At 41.0% G+C, this 16,153-nt stretch overlaps 1 protein-coding gene across 10 annotated transcripts in view; it reads left to right on the top strand.

Moving 5' to 3' along the window:
* The window catches only part of TTC3 (tetratricopeptide repeat domain 3), a 124,734-nt gene that overhangs the window by 25,793 nt on the left and 82,788 nt on the right, over positions 1-16,153 (top strand). For 8 of the 10 annotated variants that reach the window (XM_043875204.1, XM_043875211.1, XM_043875202.1 and 5 more), the window contains one exon: positions 8,810-8,864. In XM_043875204.1, coding sequence (XP_043731139.1) covers positions 8,810-8,864 — 55 coding nt within the window. Of the gene's footprint in view, positions 1-882; positions 1,149-8,809; positions 8,865-10,871; positions 10,956-16,153 lie in introns of those variants that run through there. The other 2 variants (XM_043875212.1, XM_043875209.1) reach the window with 2 other exon arrangements.

The raw sequence follows: 16,153 nt of genomic DNA, 5'->3' as shown, positions 1-16,153 counted from the left end.
GGTGAGGTCAAAGTCAAGAGTAGGGTTGTGCATCCATCCTTGTACCTCCCAGCTGACGGTCTAGCTTTGTGGGTCAACACCATAGCAGTTTCCTGTAGAGGCAGGTCAGCAGCATTTTCTTGTTAGGCAATCACCAGGATGTGCTGGATGCTTGTTTAATGTCAGAAGCATGATGCCACCCTGGTTTTACTGGTGTTTCCCACCTTGTTCACTGTTTACATGACTTGCTCAGTAATGGAGGGATAATGTTTCCTGAATCTGCAATGCACGTAACTCCTTATCAAGTGAGTAGATGATATGACTTCAGAAAAGAACACACTGCCAGTGATTCAGATGTGCCCTTGACCCAGGAGGACCCATGCCGTTTAGCTGAGTTACCAGGATTGAGAGGTGTTGAAGCCCTCGTCTCTGAGGGCTGGTGGATCTGTCATGGGAATCTGGGCAAGCAGCTGAGGGTGAAGCATCCAGCCTCCCTGGCACTGTTCTGAGTGCTTTTCCTGTGTTAACTCATAAAACCCTCCCAGCCCTGTGAGATGGGCGCTGCTGTGTCTTTCTAGACGAGGAACCCAAGGCCCAGGCAGTCAGGCAGTGTCCTCAGTCACTCACTGGGTGGGTGTGAACCCAGGTGGATGCACAGTCTCTACGATGAATCACCATGCACAGGTGATGATAGGTTCAAACAGCAATGTGAAAGTTGAAAAAAATTAAAATAATGGTCTAAATAGTCAATAAACATGATTATCCTTACAGGACATGCAGATTAAAAACTGTGAGTCTCTCTTTCGTACCCATCAGATTGGCAAACATTTTAAAACCTCATAACACCAAGTGTTTGAGAGGACGTGGAACAAAGGAAACTTTCATACTCGGCGGGAGAAATGTATAAATCCGTGCAGTCACTGTGGAGAGCCGTGTGGCAAGGTGAAGACGTGTATTCTCCTGCCCACTTCTGGGCTACCTGAGAAGATGTGTGCAAGCCTTCACTAGAGCGTTGTGGTTAAGAGTAAAGAAATGGAAGCAACCTAAAAGTCCATCTGTAGGGGAATGGATAAAATGAATTATGGTATATTCATACAATGGAATTCTGTGCAGCACTTAAAATGAATGCAATGTTGAGTGAAAAAGCAAGTTGCAGAATGATTTGTACGGTATGATGCCATTTATATGATGTTTTGAAATGTGCAATGATATGCATACACATTATTAGTACATAGTATGTAGTAACAGTTTTTTTGAAGTGCATGGGCATGTTAAAATACCAATGGAGTAGCTATCTCTGGGGAGGGAGGGAGGAAAAGGGATTGGAGCTGGGAAAGATGGTTCACAATGGGTGTCACCTGTAACAAACCTGGCAAAAAGATCTGAAGTAAATATGGCAAAATGTTAAGGTCTTGTTAAGCTGGTACACGGGTATTGATTATGTTAATGTTATTCTCTGTACTTTTATGTATATCTGATACAAAGTGTAATAGTGTGCATAAGATGAAAAGAAACACCAAGTATTAGGATAAAGTAAGTGAAAAATAATCTTGAAAGGGAAGAAATAAAAATATTTTAAGGCTGGGAGCCCGAGGTGAGGTATTTGTGGGGAATATGTTTCATTCAGAAATGGTCAGCGTGGTGGTGGAGGTTTTAATGCCAAGTAGTCAGTTTGTAAATCTGACCACCTTTGGATGAATGTAGGTGAGGCCAAGAGCCAGTCAGAACCCTTAGCGTTCTCTGGAGGTGTGCGACTCCAGGAAACCCACAGAACGGGGCTGGGGTGAGGGAGGGGAGAGTGGGCTCAAGCTCGTTCCTGCCAGTCCTTCACGCTGAGCACGTGTGCAGTGTATCCCAGAGTGCCTGGCTAGGATGAGATGTCCTTTATCTTCCGGTCTTCTATAAGTCTACTTTTTAAATAGAATTTGAGAGGTCGAGGGCATCTTAGCGTGATGCTTTTAATTGAGGTAATTTGAAATTTTCAGATTAGAGCAGAATCTAGAAAAAGCAATCAGACATCTATAGCCTCTGTGGTTGCATTAGTTATACAAAGTAGATGATTAGGGTTACTGTTTAATTCATTCTCAGTGGGACTCATGTGTGGAAATTTGAATTCTTTGGTGGGATGGGATAAACTGTGTCATAGGAAATTTAATTGGAAAAGGGGAAAGCTTAGTCTTGGATATTTTAAATTTACTTAGGAAGAGCGTAGAATTTAAAACTTGGTATTTACTCTGACCCTTTGGTATTTAACTACCCTTATATGGTATACCCTTTTATGGGTATTAGCTCCCAACTTGTGAATAGTAGCAGGCAGCTAGATTTTAAATGATTGTGTGTGTGTGTGTTTCTGAATTGAGGTCTGAGGTGTAAATCAAGTAAATTGTATGTTTTTGTGAGAATTTTAAAAAATCTTAGTGTATGTGGGGCATTTTTGGTGTGTGTATTGGTTGATGAATTGTTCCTCACTCTGTTCTCTTACTTGTATGGTCTCTATTTTGCTTTTAAAAAAAAATGCTGAATTTGCTTTTGAAGGAAGGAGTTACTTTATCAATCTTCTTTGAGGTGCACCCCCTTTTTAAAAAGTAACAAATACACATCATAAAAAGTTAAAGAGTACAAAAGGATAAACTGAAAACTCTTGCCCACCTGAGACCCCTGCCCTAATCCCTTTCTTCACAGCCTTATGCATTTCTGTAATATTTTACGCCTATGTGAACACTTACTACTTTGAACCAGATGAAGTTGCCATTTTTGTAAGTCAGAATAAGGCATTTTCGTTTGGTTCAGTATAACGTATGTGTCTTTTGTTTTAACATGGATAAGAGCATATCATATACCCTGTTGTACATCTTCTTCTAATATTTAAATGTTGGAGTTGTTGCATATGGGTGAATATTGACATCTACCCCAGTTTTTATTCATGGTTGCATAGTGTCTTATTATGCATTAGTTTGTATTAGAACATAGCTTATTTCCAGTTTAAAAAGTTAGATGAAACTATGTAATATCCTTTTATGTTTCACACTCTGATGCAAATATACATAGATATATAGGATAAATTCCTGATAAGAATTTATTTTACTTGGATGAAAGAGCATATGTAATTTTACTTCCAGAACTAACTTTTGATTTAAAATGTATGTGTGATTAATAGTCACTGCATATTTGACAGTAACTGACCATTCCATCTGAATCCTGCTTTTGTTGCTTCATTGTGAGATCGAGAAGCTTGGGGGGTAAAACTGTTATTTCTTTGTGATCTGGGCAGGCCCTGAAAGTGACGATTTGCAATAAGGGGGAAAGATGATAACTCTTTTGTGGCATTCAAAGTTCTTACATACTTACATGTTGTGGTTTGAGAGAGTCAATTAATAACATTTCCTTCCCCTCCTAAGTCCAGAACTATTACTGCACATTGAAATCACCGGAAATTTGAAGAAATGCACCCCACTCACCCCTCCAAGTTCTCATTTAATTGGGCATTGGGCTTTTTTAGAAGCCCCCCCAGGTAGTACTAATGTGCAGCCAGGGTTGAGACCCACTGGTCTAGAGTGAGTGTGGGCTGACATTAGAAGGGGAGCTCAGACTGAGCTTTGCTGGACAGAGGAAGTAGCCAGTTAGAGAAGGGTAAAGCTGCACAGGAGACTCCTACGAGGTTCTCCCGAAAGCAAGGAGGAGAATCAGTGTAGGATCCTGGAAGCCAGTGAGAGTGGCTAGCATTGCCTGTTGCTGGAAGCCCTTTGGAACTTGTGTTTAGTTCTGTGGACACCTTGAAGTTCCCTAGAGAGAGGCGTCAGCGGGAAGCTTGGCGCAGATGCCAGGCCTGAGCGGGCTGAGAAGTGAGGATGAGGAGATAGAGGCAGCCAGCACAGGCAGCTGGTGAAGGCACTCAGGCAAAGAGGACAGAAGAGGTTTGCTATTGTATTCAGGTGATTTTGGCTTCAAAAATAGAGATCTCTTATTCAGCTGGTTTAAATGGTTAAAGAATTAAGAGTTCCAGAAGGTGGTTCTACCGTTGTGTATTTAGTGATGACAACGTCATCAAAGACCTAGGTGGTGTTTTTTTCCAGCCCCACCGTGTGACTTGGACCTCAGACTGCCTACCCGCTCAGGATGGCCAGAGGGCTTCTGTAATTCAGATACCACACTGGACATGACAGCCTCCTGCAAAGGATGACTCTTGTACTCTTTAAAAGAAAAATCTTAATACACATATTGAGAAATGTACAGTTCATAGTGTGCAGGTTGAATTTTCCAGACGCAAATAACCATACCCAGCATCCAGATCACAACCCCAGTACCCTGGAAGTCACCCTTGTTCCCCCCTCAGTCACTGCCCACTTTCTCCCCCAGGATAACTCCTGTCCTGACTTCTGACACTGTAGGTTAGTTTTGCCTGCTTTGTGCAATATAAACAATCATGTGATACGTGCTCTTTATGTCTGGTTTTCAGCATTGTGTTTGAGACCCATGTTGTTGCATGTAGTTGTAAAATGTTCATCTATTGCATGAATATACCACATTTTATCCATTCTATTGTTGATGGGCATTTGGGGGTTTCTAGTACTTTTACAGGTAGTGTCATTGTGAACATGTCTTCATTTCTGTTAAGTATGTAATAAAAGGAGTGGCATTGCTGGGACAGGAGGGTGTGCTTATGCTCAGCTATGCACATAATTTGCACCGTGGTTGCATCATTTTACACTCCTGCCAGCAGCACATGAGAGTTTCAGTTCCACGTCCTCACTAACACTTATTATTTTGTGTCATTTCATTTAGACATTTTGCTGAGTGTGTAGTGATAACGATGCTGTGATTTTAATTTGCATTTTCTTAATTTAGGAGGTTTAAGTTGAACTTTTTTTTTTGTATGCTTATTGACCATTCAGATATCCTCTTTTGTGAAGTGCCTGTTTGAGTCTTTTTTTTTCCTTCTTTTGAGTAGGTTTTTAAAAAATATTCTGGATAGGAGTCATTGGTCAAAATATACATATTACAAATGCCTTCTCACGCTCTGTGGCTTGCCTTTTTTGCTTTCTTTCCATGAATGCAAGTAGTAATTTTAACGTACTGCAATTTATCAAATTTTTTCCTTTATGGTAAGCACTTTTTGTGTTCTAATTATAATCTTTGCCTACTCTGCAAAATATTCTTTTGTTTTCTAAAAGCTTGACTGATTATAGGTATTTGAATCTATCCATCTGGTGAGCCCCAGGTGGCGCTAGTGGTACAGAACCCGCCTGCCAGTGCAGGAGACATAAGAGACATGGGTTTGATCCCTTAATCGGAAAGATCCCCTGGAGAAGGGCATGGCAACCCACTCCAGTATTCTTACCTGGAGAATCCGTGGACAGAGGAGCCTGGTGGGCTGCAGTCCAGGGGGTGGCAGAGAGTCGGACTCAACTGAGCACACATGCATGAGATACGCCATGATCCATCTGGAGGTGGTTTTTTGTATGAGGTAGGGGTCAGGGTTCATGTGAATGTCCAGTTGACCCAGCCCTATTAGTTTTTTTTTCCTAGCCTTTGTTTTTGGGCCCAGGATCATCCCCCTCCCCAACTCCAGGGCCAGCCTTGGTGGGGCTGCTATTCCCAGGGCAAGAGAGAGGGGCTCCCGCTGCCTCTGAGGGACATGGCCAGAGGAGGGCACCTCACTGCACCCACCCTTGGCTGCTTGTGGAGCCTCTGAGTGGGGCTCAGTCGGCTTCTCGCTGCTCCCTAGTCCTGCTCCTCTTGAGGTCACCCAGAGCCTGGCCTTCCCTGCAGCTCAGACTGCCTCCCGGCACAGCTAAACCCCCCTCAGCCCTGCCCCTCCATGCTTCCTGGGCTCCTATTTTGGAACCTTCCCCAGGTCTGGTCCTCTCCCCCAGCTTCACCTCTGCCCTGAGGCTTCCAGAGCGGCTCTGCTGAGACAGCCCCTTGGTTTCTCTTTCCTGTGCTGGAGACCGCCTCTGCCCTCACCTCCAACCCTCACGGGCCCTCAGGCTTCCAACTCAGGAACCCTTGCTGTCGCTGCCCCCTCCTCTCTCTACCTCCGGGATGTCCGCTCTCATTCCCACCGCTCTGCCCCGCAGACCTGTGCACTCTCTGTCCTCTCTACCTGGGACGCTCTTTCCTGGCATCACAGGGCTCCCTCCCTCCCTTTATTAGAGTTTCGGCACAAATATCACCTCCTCCTTGAAGCCTGCCCTGATCCTTTTTCCTGATAATTCACTGTCTTCATCTCAGTAGCTTTCACATGGCTTGGAAATCACTTGTTTTTTATTTCCGTATTATCTGTCTCCCACTGGAATATTAGCCCCAAGAGGGCAGAGCTGTGTCCAGCTTGTCCACACTGCGTCCATAATACAGCGCCCATATGCCCATATGTAGCAGGTGCTCAAGAAGTGAGTGGGTGGGTGGATGAGAGAGGAGGAGAAGGACTTTCTGGCTTCTCCATTTGCTTGCAGGCCTCCCCCACCGCCCCCCCAACCCTGCAACTTCTTTGTGCTGCTGCTTCAGCTCTGCCTCCGCCGTGTATATGGAAGACACATTTATTCACTTATTCGTCCACTCAGTGTTTGAATGTGTAAAGAATGTGTAAGCATCTCTGCGTAGCAGGCTCTGCACTACCTGCAGGGATATGGAAGAGACCCCCTCAGCCGACCCAGCCCCGTCTTTTAAGAGTATGTTTTCTCCATGCACTGCAGTGTTAGCTTTGTCATACAGATCGGGTGACTATATCAAGATGTGTTTCTGATTTCTGTATCCTCTTCTGTTTGTCAGGCCGTCTATCTTTAGATAGCTTTTGAATTTTGTCTTTTAAAAAAAATGTATATATGGTCTTTTAGTAGGTATTGCTGTTTGGTAGAATAAGTTAACCTAGTCTTGTTCTTTGTAATCTTTTTTGTTGTTGTTTTTTGGTTGTTTTTGTAATCTGTTTTTAAGAGTGAGCGGTCCCCTCAGTTCTGGGTCACACCTAAACTGTGTACCCCTAAACCACTCAGTGGAGAGTGGGTTTGCGATGATTGGCTTAAATTTACTAGGAATTCTCTCTTAAGTCTTAGAGGTGGACCCTCACAACAAGTGTCTAGCAGTCAGAGGAGGAGGTTAGCTGCTGGGTTTACCAACAATGTTTGCTTAGGGTTTAAGCCATTTATTTATTTTTTACTTGCTTTTTAAAAGATGAGAGATCTGAGCAGATTAAAAGTCAGTAGGAAGTTGCATGACAACGTGAATGTGCTTCATACCACTGAATTTTACATTTGAAATGATTCATGGGGTAAATTATGATGTGTATTTTACCACAATAAAACATACTGATGGGGTAGATTCCTGAAATGGAATGTGTGATTTTACAGGAGAGGGAAGGGATGATTGATACCGTAAGGATGGGTAGTTACATGGCGCAAGTGGAAGAATCAGCCACGGAAGGAGGAAGACACTTTTATTGTAAAGGAGAAAAGTTAGGGCTAGATTGAGAGAGTTTTCTTTGATATGTCCAGTTCCAGTTTAATCGTTGAAATAGGAGCAAAGCTCATCCGCTGAAAGGGGAGTTGGAAGGAAAGGACATAAGATTTTTTTTTTTTGACCACTCTGCGAGGCATTCAGGGTCTTAGGTCTCTGACCAGGGATTAAACCCATGCCCCCCTGCATTGGAAGTGCAGAGTTTTAACCACTGGACCACCAGGGAAGTCCTGGAAAGGACATAAGATTTGAAATGGCCATTTAACAAAATTAGAGGGTGGTTTGATCTAGAATGCTGGTTAGCAGTGTTGAAGGCCCCTTTGGGTTGGAATCCTGAGTGAGTAGGGCTCCTGCTGTGCTCTGCCGTGATTTTTCTCTGGTAGTACTCGGCTCCCTACGTGTGGTCCTGGGGAAAGCAGGAAGCAGGGCTCATCCCGCATTGGGTCTTGCCACAGAGCAAGATGTAAACATAGGGACAAAGAAGTATGAAGAAGTCGTATGCATGGGAATATGAAATGAGGAACCAGCAAATCTTAAGATAGATCAATAAGGAAGTTTAAAAAAAAGAGAAAATGGGTAAGTCAGTGAGGTGAGCACCCTGAGAAGCTAGTAGGAATAGTTGAATAAGTAGGATGGAAGGAGCTATGCTATCAGGGGAAAGAGTGGGATGCCTGAATTAGTGATTTGGGGCTCTGAACAGTTTTGAGCAGTGGTAAAGTTCCCTGGGAGGGTGGTGGTGGGTGGCTGAGGTGGGCAGACGAGGCCATTGACTGTAAGGAAACTATGAGAGACCGGGTGTTAGACCTTAGTCCTCGACAGTTTACAGCGTACTGTGCTTTAGCATAGTATCTGAAAACAGGAAAAACCAAAATTGTTAGCCTCATCTTACAGGTGAGAAAGGGACCCTAAAGAGGTTAATTACGTCCTATCCGCCCCAGTGAGAGTTAGTGATGGTGCTGGACTTAATATCATGTCCCAACTTATGCTCTGTCCATTATAGCTTAGCCAGTATGTTGTGTGAAATATCTGGGACGTTTATTCTCCAAGATCAGAAGTCTTGCTGACAGTACCACATAGTACCAAAAAAACTTCATACGAGTAATAAGAAGTTAGGGATAGGTGAGATGTAGATAGTTGTGTGCAGGAAATACTCCAGAAATATTGAAAGTAGCTATTCTTGGGTAATTGTGATTGTGACTCTGGGTGACTTTTTCCCTTTGTTTTACTTTTCTGTATTTTCCAAATTTCCTATAATGGACATATATTACATAGATTAAAAAAATTAAAAACTAGATTGTATATGGAAATCTGAAATACAAATAGATACGCACTATATAATACCCTTTGAAAAATTTGAGTATTTTATTTCCTTTTCCTTTAGAAATGCACTTGGTGATGGAAAGAGAGCTACCATTCTGAAGAACAATTGGACAAAGGTAGGTTTCTTTCATGCTTTACTTGGTTAAACAGTGCTGTACAACGTAGTGAAAAGTCTGCTTACAGGAAATAAATCCCTATGTAAAAAGTGTTGGATGAAATTACATGGAACTCAGGAGCATGGCAGGGGAACCTTCAGTTCCATGATCAGAGAGGACCTGCCGCCCAGCGGTAAGGGCCAAGCTTGTCTATCGGGGACAGGCTGCCCCTAGGGGTCGTGAACACACCTGAGTGGGGTCGTGAGCATACCTGAGTGGCTGAGGTGTCAGCATCTGCACGTTGTGGAAGGATTAAGAACCTGACTGTGGAAAATGAGGCTTAAGACTCAGAAGGAGTGCTGGAGACTAGCTCTGTAATCTTGAGATGGGAAAGGGTTTCTTAAGATACATGCACAGGTCAGAGAAGGAAAAAACTCTGATAATTATCTCAAGCTTAAAATTTTCTGTATGTTGGGACGCCATAATGAAATTACAGTCTGGGAGGAGATAGTCTCTCATATATAGAACAGAAATAACTTGATAGGAATTACATTCAGAATATGCAAAGAACAAAAATAAACTCAGTAGAAAATGGGCCCACGAAATAAGCATTTCAGAGGTGAGGAAACCTGAATGGGTGATAGGAAAAAAACTATTCCGTTTCCTGGTAATTAAAATTGTAAAGAAATAGAAACCAAGAAAGCTTAATAAAGAACCTCCAAACAGACCCACATGTACACCCACAAGTGGAAAAAATAATGATATTGTTTGGGTTCTTCAAATTGGTGAAAGTTAGAGAACGATAGTCCTGAGTATTGGTAGCATGTTTGCTAATAGGAGCTCTCAGTAAGCCTGTTTGGTGTGAATTGGTCACAGCCAATTTGGTGGTCACAGCCAATTTGGAGAGCTCTATGATGTGCCTGTGTTGTAATTGATTCCAAGGGCGTGTACTCCACAGACATTCTTGCCTATGTGTATATGGTGAGATGTGCAAGCTTGGTCACTGCAGTGTGGTTTTTATGACACAGAACTGCAAATACCTGAGTATGCATTAATAAAGCAGTGGATGAGTGTGGAATTTTCATTTGATCAAAGTTACTACTACGATCCATCTGATCAGCTCCCTGTCTGCCTTTAACCACCCATCATCTCTCCGACCTCACTCCTGCTTACCTCTCCCTTGTCCACCCTGTCAGCCCCAGGCCTCCCCACTGTCCTCACACGAACCAGGTCCATTCCCAGTGCACTTGTTCTTCCCTCTGTCTCAAGCCAGAATGCCTTTCCCAGCGCCTAAGCAGTCACCCTTACTTCCCTTCCTTCTTCACTGAAAATTCTCTCCTCAGTGACCTTCCCTGAGCACCTTGCTAAAATGCCAAACCTGCTCCTTCCTAGACATTTGCTTATTTTTCTCTGCTTTATCTTTTTACCTCTTAGCATTTAACATGATTGCACGTATGTATATTGTATAAGTTGTGTTCTTATTTGTGTGTGCTTTAGTATAATGTGAGCTCCCTAAGGACGGGTTTTTTTATTTGGTTCATTTCTGAATCACCTGCCTGATAAGCTTCCCAGCACATAGCAGGCACTCAGTAAATATTTAATGAATGAATGAGTTGAAATGAGTTATTGGCTACCAAAAATTATAGATTTAAAAAACAGTGTTTACATATTTGTTTTTAAACCAGAATGAATAGAATCATAGAATTTTAGAGCCTCCAAATTATGATTCAGATGGCTTAGGAGTGTATCCAAGTCTGGGGATTATAAAATTCTCCAGGTGAACTTCTGCATCCAGATATTGGAGTCACTTCTTAAATGCCTTATTTTCTAGATGAAGAAATTAAGTCCCAGAAGGGTAAAGTGACTTTCTGTGAGGTAACATTGCAAGTAAGAGACAAAAATGAACTGAGAATCTAGCATTGGATAGGCTTCTGTTTGAAGGTGATCTCTTTGTTGCCATTTTTGTTATGAGTTGCTGTTGTAGCTGAAGCATAATCTTTGCTGATCACTGAACTTGGCATTTGGCAGGTGCTGTGTAGATATGCTTACAGAATGAATGGATGCTAGTGTCCATAACACTGAAACCTAGACCATGATACTGATTTTCCAGAGGTAACTTGCTAGTTCGGTCTATTATCAACTTAGAAAAAGTGTACCAAAACTTTCTTAAAAAAAAAAGTAACAATGCAGATGTTTAAGTCTGTGTTCTTTTGACTTTTTTTTGGCCTCTGTTGACAAGTCTACTATTTTTCTTTGTAAGTAATCTTTGCTTTTCCTAGGCGTTTGAAGATCTTCTCACTGTCTTTAATGTTTGACAGTTTTATTGCAATGTGTCTGGGAGGGATTTTCTTTAAATTTATCATACTTGGGATAGCTTGGTTTCTAAAATCTGAGGATTCATGTCTTTCAGCATTTCTGGAATATTTTTACCCTTAACCATTTGAATGTTGCCTCCTCTCCAGTTTATTCTTGCAAAACTTCCATTAGATACATGCTGTATATGTATGTTATCTTTCACATGTCTTAAATTCAAAACTTTCTTAATTACATTGAAGACTTTATGTAGAATGTTTATTCCTGGTTTAACTTATCAAACAAAACATTCATTCTTTTTTTTTTTTAAGGCTATTTTTTAGAGCAGTTTTAGGTTCACAGCAAAATTAAGAAGACGGTACAGAGATTTCTTGTACATTCCCTGCGCCACACTTGCATAGTCTCCCCCATTATCGGCATCCCACAGCAGAGATACACATCTGTGAAAACTGATGAACCTACATGAACATGTCATAATCAACAAAAGTCCATAGTTGGTCTTAGGGTTCACTCCCTAAGTGGACTTCCTGTGGGTTTGAACAAATGCATAGTGACCTGTGTTTCACCATTGTGGTTCATAGAGTATTTTCACTGCCCTGAAATCCTCTGATCTGCCTATCCATCCTTCCTCCCAAATTCCTAGCAACCATTGATCTTCTTACTGTTCCCATAGGTTTACTTTTTCCAGAATGTCATATAGTTGGAATCATACAATGTATAGGCTTCTCAGATTGGCTTCTTTCACTTAGTGATATGTATTTAAGTTTCCTCTATGTTTTTTCATGACTTGATAGATATTTCTTTTTAGCACTGAAAATACTACATTGTTGGAATATCTTACAGTTTATTCACCTACTGAAGAACATCTTGATTGTTTCCAAGGTTTGACGGTTATGAATAAAGCTGCTATAAACATATATATGCAGGTTTTTGTGCAGACATACATTTTCAGCTCCTTTGGGTAAATACCAAGGAATGCAATTGCTGGATCATATGATAAGAATATGTTTTGTTTCGTTTTTTAAACTAAAAAACTTAACAGTTGCCAAACCTTCTTCCAATGTAGCTGTCTTGCACATTCAACCATTTTGCACTTCCACCATCAGTGAATGAGAGTTCTTGTTGCTCCACATCCTCCCAGCATTTAGTGTTGTTAGTGTCCTGAATTTTGGCTTTTCTGGTAGATTCATGTGGTGGTGGGTGGTTTAGTCACTAAGTCGTGTCCGACCCTTGTGACCCCATGGACTGTAGCCTGCCAGGCTCCTCTGTCCATGGGATTCGCCAGGCAAGAATACTGGAATGGGTTGCCATTTCTTTCTCCAGGGTATCTTCCTGACCCAGGAATCAAACCCCGGTCTCCTGCATTGCAGGCAGATTCGCTAGCAACTGAGGTACAAGGGAAGATAGATTCATAGTGGTATCTTATTATTTTAATTTGCATTTCCTTGATGACATGAGAAGCATCTTTTCATATACTTATTTGCCACTGTATATCTTCCTTGATGAAGTGTCTGTTAAGGTCTTTGGCTTATTTTTTAATTGATTGTTTTCTTATTGTTAAGAGTTCTCTGTATATTTTGGATAACATCCTTTATCAGGTGTATTTTTTGCAAATATTTTCTCCTAGACCCGGGCTTGTCTTCTCATGTTCTTGATGTTTCTTTCACAGAGTGTAAGTTTTAATTTTAATCAAGTCCAGCTTATCAATTATTTCTTTTCATGAATCATGCCTTTGGTGTATCTAGAAAGTCATCACCATACCCAGTGTCATCTAGTTTTCCCCCTATGCTCTCCTCTAGGAGTTTTAGGTCTGTGATCTATTCTGAGTTAATTTCTGTCTGGATTCAGTTTTTTGCATGTAGATGTCCAGTTCCACTATCATTTGTTGAAAAGACTGTCTTTGTTCCATTGTATTGTCTTTGTTTCTCTGTCAAAGATCAGTTGACTGTTTATGTGGGTTCACTCATTTTTTTTTAAATTGGGAATTTTTTAATAGTTGCAAAAATTACTTGTGTGGGCAAAAAAACACAACTCCCTAGTAAGTATTCAAAAAAATTTGTTAACTATATATTGAAGTCATTTATCATTTTGTTTTACCAAAAAGGAGTGCTCATTGAAGGATATTTTAAACTTAAAAAACCAAGGTAGACTGTGCAAGGTGCATTCTTTTATCAAGAGTCCATTTATGAACCTGAGTCTATTGAGTTGTGCCTCTAGGATATAATCCTGTATAGGTGGGTAGTCTGTAGATTTCTGTGTGAGGGTGGACCAATTTTTCTTCTTTTTTTCCAGATAGAGAAAACTGGTCCAATGTCAGTTATCCTGAACATACTTTAATTTTTAAATGATTTTTTAAAAATTATTTTTCATTGAGGTATACTTGATTTATGAGTCCTGTACATACTTTTAGGCTTAAGAAACTAATCATTCTTAAGAATCAATGATTCTTAAGAGACTGAATCATTGTATCCTAAAGAGTGAGAATTTTTACAATATAGTCACCAAATATTTGTTGGTATTTCTGTGTGCATTGTCTTTTGATATATTTATGCAGGATACAAACCAATAACCTCACAAATATCCTCAAGAACTTTTTAATATTGAGGAGTATGTTAGGACTCTCTTCGTTTGGGAGTGACAAAACCTAACTCAGATTTGACAAAAGTAGAACAGGGAAGTTCTTGGCTCATGTAATTGAAAAGTTATGGTTGGATGGTAGTTCAGGCATGGTTGGATCCAGATCTGTACACACTTTATGATTCTCAGTGAGGTTTCCCTGTTTGTATCATTTTCAGTCTTTTCTGTCTTTGTACTATTTTACCTAGATTTTTATTGCTGTGTCCTCATGTCCACTAATTCTTCTGTTAGGTCTAATCTGCCTTTATTTCCATCTAATTTATTTTTCATCTGAATGCTGTAGCAGTCATCTCTAGAATTTCAGTTTGAGTATTTCTTATATATTTTATGTCTCTACTTAATATATTCTGTTTTCTGCTTAGCTTCTTGAATGTATGAAATAGATTATCTATAGCTGTTTTAATGTCCTTGTCTGCTAATCCTGTGATCTGTGTCATTTCTGGATTGTTTTCAATGGATTGATTTTTCTCTTCATTATAGATCACATTTTCCTTCTTTGCATACCTAGTAATTTTTGATTGGATGCCAGACATTGTGAATTTTGCCTTGTTTGGTCCTAATATGTTTTGTTTTCTGTGAATATTTTTGAGTTTTGTTTTGGGATGCAGTAAAGCTACTTGGAAAACAGATTCTTCTGAGTGTTGTTTTAGGCTTTGTTGGGTGATATCATAGTGGTATTTGTTCTCGGGCTAATTTTTTCTCCACAACTGAGGCCAAACCCTGTTAAGTACTCTACTTAATACTCCCATGAATTAATTATGTTTTCCGCTCTGGTTGGTGGGAACAGGAATTACTCCTGGCCTGTGCGAGTGCTGACTGTTACTCCCTTTTAGTCTTTTCAAGTGGTTCTTTCCCTGGCTTGGGTAGTTGCCACACGTGCATGTACTAATTGATGCTCAGCTGAAGACTCAAGGGGAACCCTCTGAAAACTCTGGAGTCCTCTCTCCAGCTCTGTCCCCTGTGGTCCTCTGCCCTGTGAACTTGGGCTGCCTTGGCTTTCCTGTCCTCAGTCAGGTTGTGGTCTCTCCCTGGGTTCCTTCTGCCCGTGCTGTGGCTTAGAAACTCTCCCTCAGTAAGTGGGAACAACCAGAGAGCTTTCTGTGTTTCTCATCTCTCAGGAATCACTTTCTTTGTTGCCTGATATCCAGTGTCTAGCAAACCTTTGTTTCATGGACTTTGTCTTACTTTTAAGCAAGAGGATATCCAATCCTTGTTAATCTATCTTGATCACAAGTGGTAATTAGAGAATAGGCTCTCTTGGCCTCATTTTGAAACAGTGGGAGCCCCAACCTGGTATCCTAGTAACTGTTCTGTTAACGTTTCTAGTGGAAAGTTTGTAGTAACTTTTCTAGTGGAAAGAGAGCCTCTGTTAGTATTTATATAGTATAACTGTGGGGTGCTTCAGACTGATCCTGATTGAGCCATATGCCCACCTGTGGTTCAGTTGCTGTGAATGGTACATTTCTCTTGGCCAGTCTCCTAGGTCACAGCTATTCTTCTTCCCTGCCGGCCCTGTTGAGATGTGGGCATTACTATATAGAGTAGTGATGTGATGGCACACAAGAAGGAAGAGATACTAGGTAGATGAATAGTGTCTGTGATAGAGAATGAGATAATGTCACAGAAGAGCAAAACTATCATAGTTGGGTTCAGGAAACTTTCTGAGATACCTTTCGTTGAAGCCTCATTCAAACAACTTCAGCACAGAGATCTGAATAAACTCCCATCTCGTCTGATAGAAGGTACACTGGGTTTTACAGAGCTTAGGGAAAAGAACGCAGTAAAAGATGGGTGGAAAAGAGAAAGAAATGAATTGTTTTCTACAAATTTAGTAGGTGAGGTTTATAATCTCCCATAATTTCCTGTGCTGTGATTTTTTTTTTTTTAATGCAGCTATTTAAAGTTTGAGGTTGGTTTATGCTTAGTGGATAGAATTTTGGTCTTGTAGCATAACTGTGAGGTCTCTTATCTTCCTGCCTTTGGAGGAAAAGCAGAGTGTAACCAAATGCAGTATGAATTGGGGGTCACTGAGCTGAGCCTGAAGAGCCTGCTTAGGAAATGCTCTGACCTCTCCGGTTGGGTTGGTACACCAAAGTGGGATTGTATATGCACCAAACCTACGTAGACATAGGTCCTCTGGTTGTTTCTTGCTGCTTTTAGTGAAAAACTCATGTTTCTTAAAAGGATCATTTATTTCTGATTTCATATTTTCTAATAGAATCAGAATTTTCTTTGTAAAATGTGTAGAAAAGAGGAAGAGCTCTGGACCTGGAGTCCTAAGATCCAAGTTCTTTGGCTTGTCTCTAAATAAATGTGGCGTTAGGCCAGTTCTAGCCTCTCACACTTGTAAATCACTTCTT

Source organism: Cervus elaphus, chromosome 19, assembly GCF_910594005.1.
Source record: "Cervus elaphus chromosome 19, mCerEla1.1, whole genome shotgun sequence".
NCBI lineage: Eukaryota > Metazoa > Chordata > Mammalia > Artiodactyla > Cervidae > Cervus > Cervus elaphus.
Note: the sequence above shows the minus strand (reverse complement) of the source record. Positions and strands in the feature narration are given on the sequence as shown.